Genomic DNA, 19,194 nt, shown 5'->3' with positions numbered 1-19,194 from the left:
AGGGAGGGGTCATACATAGTCTCTATACCTCGAAAGAGTTCCTACACTGATAAAATCACAGATCCTTGAATTAATGAAGAGTTTACTACCTAATATGTTAATTTTGTTTTTATACAGAACATCAGAACTGACATTGTCATGGATGCCTGTTTCAGCATTAATCCAGCTATAGATATAGGACAGGTATGTGTACTTGGTGTTAAATAGTGTCACTGAATTTTTTCATTAGAGTCTTCTGCACATTAATCAAAAAATGGCTATGGAATGAGGGAACCTGTATTCTGCTTGATATATTTTTCTTCTGTTTTTCCTTCCAGGTCCTACTAATATGTTATCTTTGAGTTTAAACGTGAAAGAATATTTCTTATGCCTCATAGCATAGGAGAAGACTTGTTAGATAACTTTGTCTTAGTGCTACACTAAAGAAACAGTGATTTTTAAAAATGCCATTAGAAAATATTAGTTTACGTAAGATGAATAACAAAGGAATTGTTAAATTTTTATTTCTGTGCTCAGTACATGACTGTTTTAAAATGATCCTGTCTTCTGAAAACTTAAGAAAAAGGTTTTGGAAACATTGCTCTCTCCTAGTTCTTTTCCTTTCTATCTGACTACTCCCCAGTTTCCTTTGCTGGTGTTCTCCAGGGTTTTTCTTGGGCCCTCTTCTTTTCTTTTATATACTGTCTTGGTTGGTGATCTCGGTGGCTATGAGTTCATTCATAACCTCTGTGCAGATGATTCCCATATCTAAATATCCAGCTCTATTCTCTCTTTTAAGCACTGGTCCCATACCACCTGCCTTTTGAGTGTACTGGCATCTCAAATTCAACATGCCTCAAACAGAACTCATTACCTTTACCCCTGACATTCCCATCTTTCCAATTTTCCTATTACTACTGCAGAAATATCTTCCCAGTTAGCCAGGCTTGCAAACTAGGTGTCATCCTCATCTCTTACTAGCATTCATCCCATATTTCCAGGCAGTTGTCAGATCTTGCCATTTTTACTCTCTCAACATCTCTTTTATGTCCCCTTCTCTCTACACATACAACCACCACCCTTGCACAGGCCCTCATCACCTCTTGTCTGGACTGTTACAATATTCTTCTAATTGATCTTCCTGTCTCAAGTCCCCTCCCTCTCTAATCCATACTCCACTCAGTTGCCAAAGTGATTTTCATAAAGTACAGATCTGATTCATAAAGAGCATGTCAGCCTCCTATTCAACAAACTCCTATGAATCCTTATGACATTTAGGATCAAATATAAAATGAGATCCTTGAGACCTGGGACTTTCTCCCTTCCTCCATTCCCGACTGTGCTCTTAGCGCAGTGTCTGGCATGTAGTAGACTCTTAAATTCTAGGTGAGTTGAGTTGTTTGGCATTTAAAGCCTTTCACAAACTGTCTCCTTTGTTCCTTTCTGGTCTTTCTATACTTCATTACTTTCTATGCACTCTATGATACAATTATACTGTCATAATTGCTGTTCCCCACATGTAATACTTTATGCCTTTTCATTGGTTGTCCCTCATGTCTGGAATGCCATGCCTCCTCATCCTCATCCCTTAGTTTCCCTGGTTTCTTTCACGACTCAGTTCATCTTCCATAGGAGGCCATTTACAGTTGTGTTGCTGGTCCCTTCCTTCAAAGATTACCTATCATTTACACTGTGTGTGTCTCTGTATAGGTCTATAATACTTATACATATATGTATATACACACATATATACATGTACACATATATATGTATAGATATATACATATATACAGACATATATATAGACACACACATACATACAATACTTGCATAGTTGTTCACATGTTATCTATCCCACTTAGAATGTGGGCTTCTTTAGCATAAGGACTTTGCTTTAGCTTTTCTTGGTATCTTCAGTGCTTAAGAGGGTACTAGGTACATAATAATAGGTTAATAATGTTTACTGCCTAACTGATTTAATCAGTTATGAGGTACTTTGTCATGTATCATTTGTTACAAATTGATTGGGTTGATTTTGGAGGTTTTCAGTTGTTTCTAAGTTTACCAGAATCATAATAATAATAAAAAAGAAGTAACTACAACTATCTTTTGGGATAAAATGTTGATCAGTCTTTCCATACTTACCAGTTTACAACCTAGCTGTTTGTAAAATTCTCAAGAAGTCAATACTGTTGTGATTACTAATATATATATACTTTTTTTTTTTGGTGCAGTTGGGGTTAAGTAACTTGCCTAGGGTCACACAGCTAGTAAGTGTTAAGTGTCTGAGGCCGAATTTGAACTCAGGTCCTCCTGAATCCACTGAGCCACCTAGCTGCCCTGATTACTAATATATATACATATATACATATATATACACACACACACACACATATATACATATATATATGTATATATATATATATATATATATATATATATATATATATATACATATTTTGGTTTTTTTGTGGGGCAATGGGGGTTAAATGATTTGCCAAGGGTCACACAGCTAGTAAGTGTCAAGTGTCTGAGGCTGGATTTGAACTCAGGTACTTCTGAATCCAGGGCCAGTGCTTTATCTACTGTGCCACCTAGCCGCTCCTACTAATATATTTTTAAAGAAGCATCTCCCCCCACCTCCATAATCCATGCCTTCCCAAGTCATCCTTGTTGAACCCCAGGTCCTTAATAATCTTGAGATACCTGTTGTTATTTAAGATATGGTTATATGCCTCTTAAAAAACAACCTGAAATTTAGTACATTGCTGTCAGGAGCTTGTAGATATCTTAGTCATTGGGTCTAAATTACCATGTTCTAAAACTGTGATCTTATGATAAATGTTTTGCTTGACATTTACATGAAATACTCAGATATAGTTCCCACGCGTTTACAATCAGAAGTTTTCCATTATAAGAGACAGAACTCTATAAACACAGAATACCTTAGGATTTGGAGCTAAAAAGGTTCTTGGAAATTACCTAGTCCAACTGTCTAAGTTTACAAATTAAGAAACAAAGGCTTAGAGAAGTTGTGATTTTCCCTAACATCAGACAGCTAATAAATTAGTAAAGTCTAGAAGAAAACCCAGGTCTTCTGACTCCAAATCCAGTATACTTTCCACTACTATAACACACGACTTTGGAATAAATGCTTCAACTTTTATTTTGCTTTTCTCTCTCTCTCTCTCTCAGAATACTCTTGTCTTAGAAAAAAGAGAATAAAAAAGAGTTAATAAGGAGTTGAAACCTGAGATAAACATGTGGATAATAAGAGAATACCTAATTTCCTTTAATGAGATTGAGTCACTAGATACAGATAAACTATATTTATACTGGTTTGTAGAATTATAGAACCATTGTCACTGATGTATGAAAAAATGTGGAGGACAGGAGAGAAAAATAGAGTACAGTTCTAGAGAAGGCTAATTGTTATCCTGATTATTAGGAAAGGGAAGAGAATGCTATTTGCAAAGTAGAAACTGAAGAGTTTAACTTTCATTCCTAATAAAACTACAGAATGTATTATTAAAGGGATGGCTAGTGAGCACGTAGTAAATGAAGCAAAAATTGCAAAGTGCTAGGCATATTCGTTGGGAACAGGTCCTATCAATGAATCCCATTTCATTATTTTTTAGACAGGATAATTAATCTTTGTTTCAGCCCAGTGAAAGAGTGGCTTTATAGAATTCAGCCTTAAAGGCAATAGGCCTTTATTTGGTACCTTTTTAACACATACTAGGGAAACCTATGTTGATTAAATTAAACTCTTCAAAAGTGGTGAAATGGTGGGTGTGACAGGAACATGCAGAAGCAGTCACAGTATCTGACTCTCATACTAGGGCAAAATCCAATACCTCCACATCTTGGTGAAGAAGAATAATGAAGGTACACAACTAGGGATGTTGGAAGAGCCTCAAGTACGAAAATCTTCAGACTATGGGAAAAGAAGGATTCCATGATCGTACAGTGTATTGTTGCCCTTAGATCTGGTACATTGTTATACCAAAGTCTCACTACTTTTACTGTGTGTGATAGGTGAAACTCCTAGGCCTATTAATCACCACGGCATTAGGGCAGATTATGGATGCAAAAGAAGAGTAGCAATTTTATGGGGAAGTTGGAATCTCCAAGAGGCACCTTTGATTCTCAATCTGGCAGGTAGAAATCTACCAGGGAAGCTAGAAGTTTCCAACAAGGAAGGGTCTAAATATTGGATAGAGGGTGAGCAAGGGAAGTAGGCAGGAGGAAAAGGAATGTCTAAAGCTGAGATAGCTTATCAAGAGAAATATTAGTCTTAGAACCACAGGAACTATCTAAACTATTATATTGGTAGATCAAGGGAATACTGCATTTATAATTTGCTTTAATGCTAACAATACATTAGAGAAAATCTCTTATGTTTGTCTTTATGTTTGGGGTTTTATGTTAAGTAGATTTAGAACTCATTGGAGAGACATATTCAGAATGGTTATTAATAGTTCGTTTTCATCTTGGGAAGAGACCTCTAGAAGAATACCAAAGGGATTTGTGCTTGGCCTTTGCTGTGTGAATTTTTGTTTATCAATAACTTTGATAAAAGAATGGTTGTCATGTTTACTGAATTTTCAGCTGATATAAAGCTTGAGGACATGGCTAACACACTGAATGATAAAAAGGATACACCAAAATTTGAAAAAGTTAGAACCTTGGGCTGAATTGAATAAGAAAATATGCATGCTAAAAAACCCAAACAGGGGCAGAGCCAAGATGGTAGAGAAAAGGCAGGGACTTTCCTGGGCTCTCCAAAATGCTCCTCTTTAAATAATATCTCAAAATGAATTCTGGAGTGGCTGAACCCTCAAAAGGATGGGGTGAAAAAAATTTTCCAGCCCAAGATAACTCAGAAGGTTAACATTGTAACGATTGGAATAACGCCACCTGCTGGATACTAACTGTAGAAGAGTTCTGCCCATGAAGCGAAGGTCTTTGAGGGCAAGACCAGGAGTCTTGTCTTTGGTATCAGGAAGTGACGCGGACTAGTGGGAGGAGGAAGGAAGAGACTGGCGCGGAGTCTCGGGGCTCTTTCCTCTGGACTCTGGCGGAGAAGGGAGCTAGAAATGTGCTCTCCCTTTAATAGATAGGAATCTAGGCCTTTTTCTCTCTCTTTACCAAATTCTTATTCTCCTTAATAAATGCTTAAAAGTCTAACTCTTGCTAAAGCTTATAATTGATTGGCGACCACTCATTAGATATTTTAGACAGATTAGCTAGAATTTTAGTCCTTAACAACATGAAAGGTTTGTTTTGCTGGAGCGATTGTTGAGCACACACAGGCTGCACCCCCTGCGAACCAACAGCAGGCCATGGGGGAGAATGAATCATTTGCAAAAACTGCAGCAATTGCAGCAACAGTAATACCTTTTGGAGTTCTCAGCCCACAGATAGTACGTGGACCAGACAACTGGTCAGGTGATTATAGGGGTCCCTTTGCAGGCATTGGGCACAGGATTCTATTGCATTACCCATATGCTGATCCAGTTCACAGTCTTGGATCCCAGTCCCAGGATGAGGAGGAGCAGTAGCACAATAGAGCTTGTGGCCACAAGGGAGAAGGGAGCCTAGTCACAATTCCAGGGTGGAAAAGAGTGCTTGTGATCATTAACAGATCAGAATATAGGCCAGGAGAGCAGTGACTACATTTATCTTTAGGTCATACCACCTTGGAAGAACTGAAAACTTACAGACCCCCAAAACAAGCTCTTAGAGCAGCAGCAAAAAAGGCCTGAAATTTGGGACAGTGACCCCACACCCCAGAAGCAGATTCCCACTTTAACATAGAGTAAAAATTCAAGAAATAGGCTAGAAAAATGATCAAAAAACAGGAAAAAAATCTTACTATAGAAACTTAATATAGTGACAGGCAAGATAAAAATACAGACTCAGAAGAAGACAAAATCAAAATCACTACATCCAAATCCTCAAAGAAAAATGTGAATTGGTCTTAGGCCAATTCTTGGGAAGAAGTAAAAATTCCTGGGAGAACTAAAAGAGGATTTTGAAAATCAAATAAGAAAGGTAGAGAAAAAATTGGGAAAAGAAATGAGGGTGATGTAAGAAAATCAAGAAAAAAGAGTCAATAACTTGGGAAAGTAGGCACCAAAAATACTGAAGAAAATGACACATTAAAAAACAGAATAGGCCAAATAGTGAAAAAGGCATGAAAATTCAATAAAGAGTACTCCTTAGGGGGCAGCTAGGTGGTGCAGTGGATAGAGCACCGGCCCTGGAGTCAGGAGTACCTGAGTTCAAATCCGGCCTCAGACACTTAACACTTACTAGCTGTGTGACCCTGGGCAAGTCACTTAACCCCAATTGCCTCACTTAAAAAAAAAAAAAGAGTACTCCTTAAAAAGAATTGGCCAAGTGGAAAGAGAGTACAAAAGTTCACTAAAGAAAGGAACTCCTTAAAAAGTAGAATTGGCTAAATTGAAAAGGAGGTATAAAAGCTGACTGAAGAAAATAATTCCTTAAAAATTTGAATTCAGCAAGTGAAGCTAATGACTCTATGATATATCAAGAATGAAAAAAATAGGAAAAAATTGTAAAGTATGTCATCAGAAGCACAACTGACCTGGAGAAAAGATTGAGGAAAATTAATTTCAAAATGACTGGATTATCTTAAAGCCAATTAAGTCAAATTTATAAAAAATAAGAACCATTCTCCAATTTAAAGTGGTCAAAAGATATGGATATACAGTTTTCAGATGAAGTAATCAAAGCTTTCTGAAGTCATATAGGTGGCTCAGTGGATAAAGTACCGGCCCTGGATTCAGGAGGACCTGAGTTCAAATCTGGCCTCAGATACTTGAAACTTACTAGTTCTGTGACCTTGGGCAAGTTACTTAACCCTCATCACTCTGAAAAAAACAAATAAATAAATAAAAATGAATGTAAAAATTGTCTTTATATGTAATTGGGAAAAATAAGATATTATTTGAAAAAAAATAAAACAAACAAAAAATAAAAAATCACTCAACCCCTTTTAAGGCACCACTTTAGGTGCTAGGAATAAAGACAAAAATAAGAATCCCTGTGGTAAGAAACTTATATAAATTCTAATTACATTATAATAGTGGGTGGTATTTAAAACACAAAAATGTGAAGTCAAGGAAAATTGAGAAGGAAGGATAAGTAAGAAAATTTACAGAGAAAAGTCGGCATTTGAGTTCAGCTGAGAAATATGCACAAAAATGATCTTGTGCTTCCCTTGAGTATTCCTGCTAATTCAAAATTTCCACCATCATAATATTATCTTTTTATTGACTCCTCTCTTCATACCATATAAAACATCCATAGTTCTTTAATTATCTAAGTAATTTTAGTGTTCTAGTAACCTACCTAAATTTGATCTTAAGTTGTACCTTTCAGTTGACTAAATTGGATTTTAAGGGAGAAGAACAGGAAAATTGAACAGGAAAAATTGCCGTACTGACTTTGTCCATTCCAACTCACAGCTGATGGTGGAACAGAAAAGCCACTTCTGCCTAACCAATGATACAATAATAGTTAATCCAGCATTCCATGGCATCCCTCCAAAAAGAAAGGATGGTGAGAAAGAAAGAAAAAAAAAGAAAAGTAGTAATGTAGGAAAAAGAGTTGATTGCTAATTTAGGACACCATTGCAAATTTTGTGATGACTCAGAATATCCTGAACACCTTTCAATTTTCTTCTGAAATAGTAGGATTTTAACTAGGAATATGAATTTCACAGGAATTTTACTATATTTAACACTCTGTAGTACTACAGGGGTAGCTGTGATATAGAGTAAGTGAAAAGGGATTTGGAGTCAGAAGGTCTGGAATGAAATCAAGGCTCTTTTACTTACATTGATGTGTCAGGCAAGCTATTTAATAGCTAACACAAGATGCTTTGAGGTTTTCAAAGCACTTCATCTGTATTACTTCATTATTCCTTTACAAACAACTCTGTGAGGTAGGTACTGTGGGTATTACACTCACACTTTGCAATCGAGGAAGCTGAGGACCAAAGAAATTGCCTGATTTGTCCATACTTATACAGTTAATAAATGTGTGGTTTAAACCCATGGCTTTGATTGCTCCATGACTAGTACCTTTCTGTTTACATTGTGCTGTCACTTAAATTCCTGAACCTGGTTCTTCAATTATAAAATATTTATTTCAAAGGATTGTGAGAATCAAGCAAGGTAGTTAATATAAAAGTGATATTATTTTAATGTAAGATATTACTATACTATATAAAAAATCCACAAATATCCTACTCCAATGCTTAATTGTGGAAGGGAGGCAAAACAGCTTGTTGAAAGTATGGCAGCTTGGGCTAAGCTAGGAAGATTAGAGTTTGGAGAGACTCACCACTATTTTGGTTGTAAGATGATGAACTTTTACATGTGACTATACAGGGTGATCTAAAGTGTCATCCTCAACTGCTTATTCTATGATTTTGAAATATAAAATGTGCTTAAGAGTCCCATTCCAGTGTCTCACCATGGTACAGAGACTACCCTGGCTTCTCCCAGGATCATCTAGAGTAGCACAAATTCTGACTGCTCCTTGCAAGCTGAAAGATTTCATGGATAGACTCATTGATGGAGTAAACCAACCTGTTGAACAGACTTGCTAAATTCAAACTGCTACATTGCTGGATTGGCCATCAAATAATTAATATTTTTGATCATAGCAACTCAAAAAATTCCTAAGAAATTAAAGCATAGAAGGAGGTTATATCTTTGTCCATGGAGGGAGGACCCAGGTGGACAAAAATTATGGATTCCTGAAGTGTATAAGCATTAAAATATTTAGTGAGGCCCATTTTCATTTTGTTTCAGATTGAAGGTGCATTTACACAAGGGGTTGGACTTTATACTTTGGAAGAACTGAAATATTCTCCTGAAGGAGTTCTGCATACCCGAAGCCCAAATGAATATAAAATTCCTTCAATCACTGACATTCCAGAAGAGCTTAATGTTTCCTTATTAACTTCAACAAGGAACCCAATTGCAATCTACTCATCTAAGGTGAGCATTTATGACTTCTTTAATTTATGTGAATCTAAAAATGTCTATTTAATGAATGAATCAAAACATAAGAACTGTTACTTGCCATTGCTAAAGTGAACATAATGATAGAGACTAATCCTGTGATTTCCCTGGTATAGGAAAATCTTCATTGGTGAGGAAATTCCCTCATGTGGTTGCAATTTATAGTCTTAAATTTCCTGCAGCACTGTGAGGTTCAATAACTTGCCTAGGGTAACATTATATGTCAGGGCTGGGACTCAAAGCTAAGTCTTCCTGACCTCCAGGCTTACTGTCTATCCACTGTGTCATGCTGCCACTCATACACATTATATATTAAAAGGCCCCAGAAGAAAGTCTCCAACATGTTCAGTATATCTCCTATCAGGGATTTCTGGGAAGGCATGAACATAAAATGAGAAGGTAGAAGTGGGTTGTAATCTAAATCTTTAGGTCACAGATCCTTTAAACTATTGAATATGAGGAGGGAAAATTGCATTGGAATGATGTCAGGATATGTAGGAATGCTTCAAAACACAATGTCCTGATGATAGATCTGGAAGTTCTTTGTCAGTTAATCAATTGATTATTCAGCACCTACTGTGTGTACTTCATCTAATCATCATAGATAGATAGTCTGTTTAATGGAGAGAATTCAAAAGATACTTCTGGGAAAGACATATTTTGTGTTCTTTAAACATTAAGAAATATGGAAAGTTATCAAATAATGAAAAGTATGATTGATTTTCAGCTGCTAGGTGGCACAGTAGATAGAGTTCTGGGCCTGGAATTTCATGTAGTCCTGTGGCTTCAGTTATTGTCTCTCTGGTATCATTTAGTTTCAGAGCTTCAGTGATCATTCTCAAATCTATAACTATCTCCATGTATTTCTCCTAACCTCTAGATTATACCCAACTGTCTATTGGACATTTCTACCTGTATATTATAATAGCACCTTAAATCCAGCATATCTAAAACAAACTCATCTTCTTAACTCCCAAACTTGTTCCTATTCATGTCTTCCTATGAATAAGGTCAGAAAGGGAAACTTTGAAGTTTAGGGTCTTATATATTGATCTGGGTGAGACCTAAGCTCTATTATTGACTATATTGTTGATATTCTATCTTCCCGTTTAGATGGAACATACAATGATTTTTTTACTTACCACTGTTTCCTTGATAGCTCAAAGCACAGTCACTTGTGCATACTAGATACATAATAAAAATATATAAATTTGTTCAAGTTTTTTTGGAAGATTGTCTTTTCTAAGTGGTATATTCCTATTTTTTCTATAACCAGAAAAAAACCCTGAGACATGTGGCAAGGGAAAAGTACATTGGATTTGAAGACAGATGGTCTAGGTACATTATTTTTGAGTTAGAAATTGAGGCAAGATATACTCCATGTAGGTCAAGGGCAAAGAAAGATTCAATGCATACAAAATTATTTGTAGCAGCACTTTTTTCCCCCTAGTAGCAAAGAACTGGAAGGAGTGCTGGATGCCCATTGATCAGAGAATGGATTAATACATTTTCTTTTGTGATAGTAACAATATATTATTGAGATGTAAGACATAAAAAATATGAAGAATTCAGAGAAACTTGGGAATAGTTATATGAACTGATACAGAATGAAGTAAACAGAACTAAGAGAACAATTTATATGATTATCATACTATTTTAATGGAGAAAAAATGCAGAATTCTGATCAATGCAGTGACCAGTCTTAACTTCAGAAGACTGACAGTAAAATAGGCCTCCCATTTTCAGCAGAGAGGTTCTGGACTGTGGGTCTAGAATGAGGCATACATATATTTATTTTCAAACATGACCAATATGTTGGTTTATTTTGTTGAAATGTACTTCTTTGTCATAGGGGACGGTTCTATTGGCAGTTGGGTAGAAATCTATTGGAGAGTGACAATGTTGTTATAAAAAAGCATCAATAAAATAGTTTTAAAAATTGATTTGTCTATGTGGGTTGCCTATATCATCCTCAAAAGGCTGTTAAAGAAGTGGCTACCTGTGTTTGTATATTACTTGTTGTATTGTCTAAATATTATTCTGGGTGTGGATATAAGAAGCCCCCTAAATAACTTTGTTTTCTCCTAGGGCCTAGGTGAGTCAGGAATGTTCCTTGGATCATCTGTGTTCTTTGCTCTACTTGATGCTGTGACTGCAGCACGAAAGGAGAGAGGCCTGACTGAGACTTTTATAATGAACAGCCCTGCAACCCCTGAGCTGATTCGAATGACCTGTATGGATAAATTTACTAACCTGGTATGGAGCTCTTTTTTTCCCCTATGAATTCCCCACAACTTCTTTCTCTTGTTATCAAAGCCCTTTCTGTGACTTCTGAGCTTGAGGATGGAATGCAGCAGGAGTTAGTGTCAAGCAGCCATCTCCCTTTACTAGTGGTTGTGGACAGGGAAGAAGAAGAGAACAAAACCATTAAGTACTTGGCTTGGTGCTGGTATAGAAGTTTATGTCCCCAAAAGAAAAGAGTTTTCCACACCCTATCTGTAGATCAAGAGAGATACTTTGGCGTAGCAGCAAGAGCAGTGATCTTAGAGCCAAGAGATCTACATTTGAAACTTGGTTTTGACACTTATTAGCTAAGTGACCTGGGCAAGTCACTTAATATCTGAAGCTTATGAGTGTGCTCATATCTTGAATTGAAATGATAATGCTTGCCTTACCTGTTTCAGATGGTAGTTAGGAGAGTGTCAGCATTAAAGTGCTATCATTATTCAAAACAAATCCAACTCCCTCCAGAAAGGCTTTTCCAATCCAACCCATAATGCTATTTCCTTCTCTGATCTATATCACTCATGGTTGGGCACTCAGTCAAACATTTATTAAGCATTTGTTAGTGCCATTTCCTAGGCAAGGTGACAGAATACAAAGATAAAAATGGAACCGTCCCTACCCTCAAAAATTTATATTCCTTCACAAAGGCCAACAAGTGCATAAAGAAATATATGCAAAACAAATAAAAGCTAATGGATGTCTCATAGCTGGAGGAAACAGGAAAGGCTTCATGTAGCAGGTGATTATTAGCTGAAGTTTAGAGGAAATTACACAGGAGGCAGCCAGTACAAAGGTGCTGAGATGGGAGTTAGAGTATTGTATGTGAGGGATTGCAAAAAGGGTAGTTTGACTGGACCCTACAGTGTGGGGATAGAAGTCATGTATAGTAAAACTAGAAAGGTAGTTTAGGGCCAGCTTCTGAGGGGATGTAAAAAAACATGATGAAGCATCTTCTATTTGATCTTAGAGGCAATAGGGAGTCACTGGTGTTTACTGAAAAGAAGAGTGACATGGTCAAACTTACAGTATAGGAAAATCACATAGCAGTTCTATGGAAGAAGGATCTAAAAGGGGTGATATGTGATTAAGGGAAGTCAATTAGGAGGCTGTTGTAAAAGTACAAGCCAGAGGTGATGATTACTTTAATTAGGGTGGTAGCCATGCAAGTACAGAGAAGGTGAGAGATGCAAAGATATGATAGAGAGAGAAATGACAGGATTTGGTGACATATTGGATATATGGGATGGGGAAGAATGATGAGTTGAGGATAATATCAAGGTGGTGAACCTAGTCCAATGGTAGGATAGTAGGTCCCTAAATAGAACTAGGAAAGTTCAGAAGAGAAATGGTTTTGAGTGGAAGGAGGTTGAGTTCAGAACTGGACAAGTTGACTTCAAAATATCTAAAGGAAATCCAGTTTGTAATGTCTGAGAGACAGAGCTCAAGAAAGAAACCAGGACTGGCTATATATTGGGTAGTCATCTGTATAAGGAAGACAATTAAAATGATGGAGGTTAAAAATGAAGTTACCAAATGAGAATTTACCCAGAGAAGGGAAGAATACCTAGGGAAGAACAATTTGGCACACTCACAGCTAAGGGGAGTGATATGGATGTCGAATCAACAAAGAAACAAGGAAGACTGTCAGACAGGTAGGAGAACTAGGAAATCAGTGACGTGAAAACTCAGAGAAGAGAGAAAATCCAGGAGTCAAGGCAATCAATAATGTCAGATGGGGCAGAGAGGAAGAGAAAGATAGGATTGAGAAAAGCTCTGCAGATTTGTAAATTAAAAGATCATTATTAACTTTGGATAGAGTATTTTCAATTGAGCAAAGAGGTCATAAGCCAGATTGCTAACTATTTTCCCGTTATGTTGTAAGCTCAATAAATATTGTTTTAAAGGGTTTTTATTTCCAAACCAGTCATCCCCTGTTTGGGTTTCTTTTGCATATCCCTCTTTTTCCTTAGTTTTACTAACATCACCTTCAAGGGCAGGAGGGAGAGTCATGAGAGCCCCCTAGTCCCCCATCCAAGAGCAAAAGGGAACAAAAGAAAGGAAAAGAGGAAACACTTTATATTGAAAGAGGAGAGCCACAAGAATGGGAAACCAGAAAAAGACAAATGAGATATTTTATGAGTAGATACATAACAAAAAGTAACTTTGCAGTAGCTACACAATGCTTACTGGCAAAGAGGTTGAATATCCACTTATGGTTACACAGGCAAAGACAATAGTCATTGAGGGGTTTGGTAGTGATAGGACTGAGAAAGCATTCAGTAAAGCTTTTGGAAGATATGTATGGGTTTATATATTCTCTTTTATTACATACCAGCCCAAATTATAAAGCTTTCATTATTTATGGGAAGGGAGCTCAGAGGCCATCTAATCCACACCCCTCATTTTACATATTGGGAAACTGAGACCCAGAGAGATTAAGTGAATTACCTATTGTCACCACACAAGGAGTATCAGAGATAGGATATGAACCCAGGTCTGAACAAGTGGTTTTTACATTGTGCCACTTAGACCATTTCCACATCATTAATCCCAGCCAAAAGCTAGGATGGTGGGCTATAGGAAAAGGATAAGCACAGGAGATCTCTGAATATGGCTATGGGCAAGACTGTCCTTAGTAATATTGATTTAGCTCCTAAAAATATCCTCATGAAGTATGCTGAGGAAGATAATTCAACCACAGTTCAGAAAGAAGATAGTTACTAGGGATGTTATAACCATCATAACTTCTAATTAAAAATGTCACTTGGGGCAGATAGGTGGCACAGTGCATAGAGCACTGGCCTTGGAGTCAGGACAACCTGAATTCAAATCCAACCTCAGACACTTGACACTTACTAGCTGTGTGACCCTGGGCAAGTCACTTAACCCCAATTGCCTCAAAAAAAAAAGAAGAAGATATATAGTACCTACCATATGCTAAGCACTATGCTGAGTATTTTATAAATATTATCTCATTTGATTTTCACAACTCTAGGAGGTAGGTACTGTTATTACCCTCATTTTACTTTTTTTTTTTTTGGCTGGACAATGAAGTTTAAGTGACTTGCCCAGGGTCACACAGTTAGTAAATGTCAAGTGTCTGAGGCTGGATTTGAACTCAGGTCCTCTTGAATCCAGGGCCAGTGCTTTATCTACTCCACATTTTACTTTTGAAGAAACTGAGGTAGATAGAAATTAAGTCACTTACCTGTGGTCACATGGATAGTAAGTATCTGAGGTAAGATTTGAACTCCAGTCTTCCTGAGTTCATACTCAGCACTCTATCTCCTGTACCACCTAGCTGCCCCATGTTATGAGGCTTTGGACTTGTATCTGAACCTCATTTATCACATTAATGAAATAGAAATAATATATGTCTTACAGGGATGTGTGAGAATCAAATTAAGATAACGTCTAGGGAAGTGCTTTGTAAATAAAGTGTGATTATTATTATGAATTTGCCACAGAGGTAAAGAAAAGAAAGGGAAGGATATGATGATACATTTTACATTCAGAGATTTAGTTAAACCTGAAAAATAAAAGAGGAATGTATGGAGAAGATAATGGGATACACTGAAGAAATTATCACTAATTTGAATCAATCTTCCTGAGCCTTCTTGGCTCCAGAAATGTTGCCAAGGGTGTGAGCACCAAGGCATGGGTGTGGGCACATATTCGAAGTGCTTTTGTTGTGGGGAAAATAGGGTAAGGGGTTTGTGATAGGGATAGGGGCAGGGGTTTGGGTTTGGGGTCCTTAGGAATTCCTCTTTAAAGAATTACACCCTCTTGCACACAAACCCAATAGAATAATAGTTTATTTAGAGGCTGGGGAAGAGAAACCAAGAGAGAAATCCTTGGACTTCTTCTCATGGGGAGAAGGCATGGCACAGAACGTGGCTCTGAGATACCAATCAACTGTAGCAGGAGACAGGCAGATACTTTTATAGAGGTCTGATGGGGGTGATCATCTGACTGTGGAAAGTTCCCTTATTGAGGGAGGACCATCCCCCATTGGTGGTGGCTGGAGGAGTTGGGTGAGGGGTGGCTACAGATCTCTCAAGCCATCTCTCTCCTCCTCCCACCACAAAGGCAGCAGCCACACCTAATCTTATCTCCGCAGCGGTGGGTGAGACTGGAATGAAGGGTGATGGTCCCAGAGGTAGCTTAGTCCTTATCAGTTTCCACTTATCTCTTTAGGTGTGTCTGTCCTTTGCTTTAGTTTCTCAAGGAGGTTCTTTTATGTACCCCAGAGAACTTCTGGGGTGCTAGGCCCACATAACACTTATAATCATTGTTTCACCTTACTTCTCAGGCCCTTTCCAGATTGCCACCTGTATACATAAGTGATTAGGTTACTGCTTCAAGATGTGACCAGAACTTCTGAAAGGTCCTCCTGTCCTAAATCTCTAACTTGTTAACTTTACAGGGTTCTGAAATTCTGAGTCATTGGCTAGGCCTAAGGCATTATGATAAATGTCAGAACCCTGGGAAAGACGCTACATTGCCATTAGCAACAAGATTATCAGAGTAATTAGCTCTTACTTTTCAAACCCTTGAGACTACACAAAATAGGTGGGCCAAGGAAAGAGCAGCTTTGGTTGGAGAATATCCGCACTATTGAGGCTGGAGGCAGAAGAACAACAATGTGGGCCTCATCTTGCTCAGAACCCTGCAGATGTTCCTGGCACACAGTGACAGCTAAATTTGAACCATCATTGAGCCTCTAATGCATAGATAGTGAGAAAGGAGTAGTATATTATGGATCAGGCTGTTTTGAATGTCATGGTCACCATAGTGTGCTACATAAGGGAAAGGAAGGGGTACACAAGAGTGACATTGACTCTAGAAGGTATGCAGTGCCTGGTATTGCCTATGGTTTTGGGCCTGGGTCTTGTTCTCCTTTTGTCTTCATTGTGGAGTGTAGTTATTCAAAGGGTTGGTCCTGAGTCACAGTGATGTGGGCAGAAATTTGGCTCTTTTTTTGCCTCCTACATCAAAGTGCCCATTCAGGGTGCTCCAGAATTGGAGAGATAAGAGAAGATGACACTGAGGTAAGATATAGCCTAAAGCTTCCTCAAGGACAACCAATTAGAGAATGGGTGAGCCCTGAGGGACAAGGAGAGTATATGAGGACACAGAATCCCTGAGAAGAGAGCCTTAAAAAGGGACAGGAGAACTGGAGACAAATGTAGACTTGTTACCTACTAGAAACTTGGGCTTCTCAACCTTTAACAAACATTTCTCTAGTATCTACTGTGGTACAATATTCTGTTTTCTGCCTTGGGAGGAGAGAGTACTCAGGATAATCATACATTATATTCTAAATGGTCTCAATGCATGTAATGCTGAATTAGTTAAAAAGGTGTGAAGACATTGGTCCTTTGGAAAATATACTTAAAAAAAAATTTTTTTTTTGTTCTTTTTGGGGGGGTGGGGGCTGGGCAATGAGGGTTAAGTAACTTGCCCAGGGTCATATAGCTAGTAAGTGTCAAGTGTCCGAGGCTGGATTTCAACTCAGGTCCTCCTGAATCCAAAGCTGGTGCTTTATCCACTGCACCACCTAGTTGTCCCTGGAAAATATACTTTTAAAACTTGTACAACTTGTTATATATATATATATATATATATATATAAAGAGAGAGAGAGAGACTCAGAGCTGGAAGAGAAGTGGTTCTATTGTTTAATGTCTTTGTTTTGCATAAGAGGAGACAGAGACACAGAGAGACAAGATCTGGGATAAGGACCCAGTCCTCCCAATGTAAACTCTAGTGCTCTTTCCAACAATTGCAAGATCTCAGCATTGTGCCTTAATAACTTTGTGCCTATCAAGCATTCAATAAATGTGACTTGATGAATATGATAATGATACCTAATAATAGGGCTTGCTATGTATTAGGCACTGTGCTAAGTGCTTTATAATTATTATCTCATTTGATCCTCACAATAACTATGGGAGGTAGGTGATGACTGCCATTTTATGGATGAAGAAAATGAGGGAAAAAGAGGTTAAGTGACTTGCCTAGGGTTACACATCATTCGTTAGTGATGTTGATTATGGGTTGATTATATGGAGTCACTAAATCACAGTTCTTCCAATGAAAGAGGCACAGATTTTCTCATTTAAAGGAAACTTCTTCATGTAGAAAGCCAAGTCAGGCTAGAAAGGGACAAGTTTGAAGCAGGGAACACCAACCACAAACCAAATATCTGGCTGGTAACAGTGGATAAAGCTCAGGAACTCCAACTCCTCCTGAAGTCCTCAGGAATAAACAATGCAGCATATTTTCCTTTCCATCGGATAAGTCATGAGCCATTAGAAATAATGCTTTGCTAGTAATTCTAATGACTTTGAGCCATGCCCTCCCCACCAAAAATAAAATAAAGACCTTTTCAAGCTATGTTGATTTTCCTACTTTCACCAAATCAGTGAATACTGGCTAATTATGGCATGTTAGAGCTAAAAGGGACCTTAGAAATTAGAAATTGCCTAGTACAATCCTTCCATTTTCCAGAGAAGATTGAGAGCAGTGATTTGCTCAGGGTCATATAGGTAATTCATAATAGACACATGATTGAAACCTACTTCTGAATCTTAGTCTTGTACTCTTTTCATTAAATCACTCTTCTATGAAATAATAGCATCTTTAAAACATTTTTTTCGGATCAATTTGAAAAACAAAAAGGAAGCTATTCTTTTTTTGTGTGTGTGTGTGGGGCAATGAGGGTTAAGTGACTTGCCCAGGGTCACACACCTAGTTAGTGTCAAGTGTCTGAGGCCAGATTTGAACTCAGGTCCTTCTGAATTCAGGGCTGGTGCTTTATCCACTGTGCCACCTAGCTGCCCCCAGAAGCTATTCTTAGTCACCATAAAATGAGAGAATTTGGACTTGGGCACTCAGGCATAACCTGGACACCCAGAGAAAGTATTTTCTTCCCAAGTTCTGAGGGACACTTCTTCCTCTAAGCCTTGGGGAGATGCTGATAACCCCTCCTGAATATTCATGGAAGCATCAGTCCCATCATGATTTACTGTTTGAATTATTTAAAAAACAAAACCAAACCTCTATATGGATAACACTCAGCTAGATTGCAGTCAATTATCTGGGTTGAATGAATGTATTAACTTTCCATTTTAAAAAATTCTTAATATTCCTTTTTAAAAATCTGTATTTTGTCTTTTAGATTCCACGAGATGATCCTAAATCCTATAAGCCTTGGTCCATACCTGTAGCCTAATGTTTGAGTTCCAGAACATAATGTAACTATCTGATGAATTTAAAGATTTCCATTAACCAAAATAAATGTTTGTTTTTAAATCCATAGAAAAGGATATGTAATTCTTGAATATAATTTCCAGATACCTTAGAATCTCAAAACATGTAAGCAATTGAATTTGTTTACTATTAAGGTTTTAAATTTAAAAATGATATTATTACCTTTTTAACCTATTACTTTTCAATTGCGATAATAGACAAAATGGGTATTACTTGACTAGATGAATTAAAAAAGAAAAAGAAGGCTCTCTGTAACACATTGTCAATTCTTAGGTAAATTTGTGAGACTAGAAAACAAGTTATTTTCTTACAACTAGTGAAAATTTACATTTAATATGATGTTGTTAATATGAATTATTTTGGTTGAATTTTTCTTTAGCATATTTGGAAAATGACCATTAGCTTATTAAAGTAGTATGAAGGTGTGTAATCAGAGATAATCCCATTGCTTGTTTTATTGTATAACTTGGCCTGAAATATTATGTGATAACATATAACTTCTGTTTACCCAAATGTTTTGTGTTCCTGTCATTGACTCTCTCTATGTAATTCTATGGAGTTGCCAACTTGTAAGTTGGAAGTAGGACAAGAAT

At 37.3% G+C, this 19,194-nt stretch overlaps 1 protein-coding gene across 3 annotated transcripts in view; it reads left to right on the top strand.

Moving 5' to 3' along the window:
- Nucleotides 1-18,758, top strand: part of LOC122749184 (aldehyde oxidase 3-like) — a 108,142-nt gene extending 89,384 nt beyond the window's left edge. For all 3 annotated transcript variants that reach the window (XM_043995403.1, XM_043995405.1, XM_043995404.1), the window contains exons 32-35: nt 118-183; nt 8,829-9,017; nt 11,130-11,297; nt 18,510-18,758. In XM_043995403.1, coding sequence (XP_043851338.1) covers nt 118-183; nt 8,829-9,017; nt 11,130-11,297; nt 18,510-18,563 — 477 coding nt within the window. In that variant the 3' untranslated portion in view covers nt 18,564-18,758. The remainder of the gene's footprint in view (nt 1-117; nt 184-8,828; nt 9,018-11,129; nt 11,298-18,509) is intronic.
- The last annotated feature ends 436 nt before the right edge of the window (nt 18,759-19,194 follow it).

This window comes from Dromiciops gliroides, chromosome 3 (assembly GCF_019393635.1).
Source record: "Dromiciops gliroides isolate mDroGli1 chromosome 3, mDroGli1.pri, whole genome shotgun sequence".
In the NCBI taxonomy this organism is placed as follows: domain Eukaryota; kingdom Metazoa; phylum Chordata; class Mammalia; order Microbiotheria; family Microbiotheriidae; genus Dromiciops; species Dromiciops gliroides.
The sequence above is the reverse complement of the archived record's forward strand: the minus strand, read 5'-3'. Positions and strand labels throughout refer to the sequence as shown.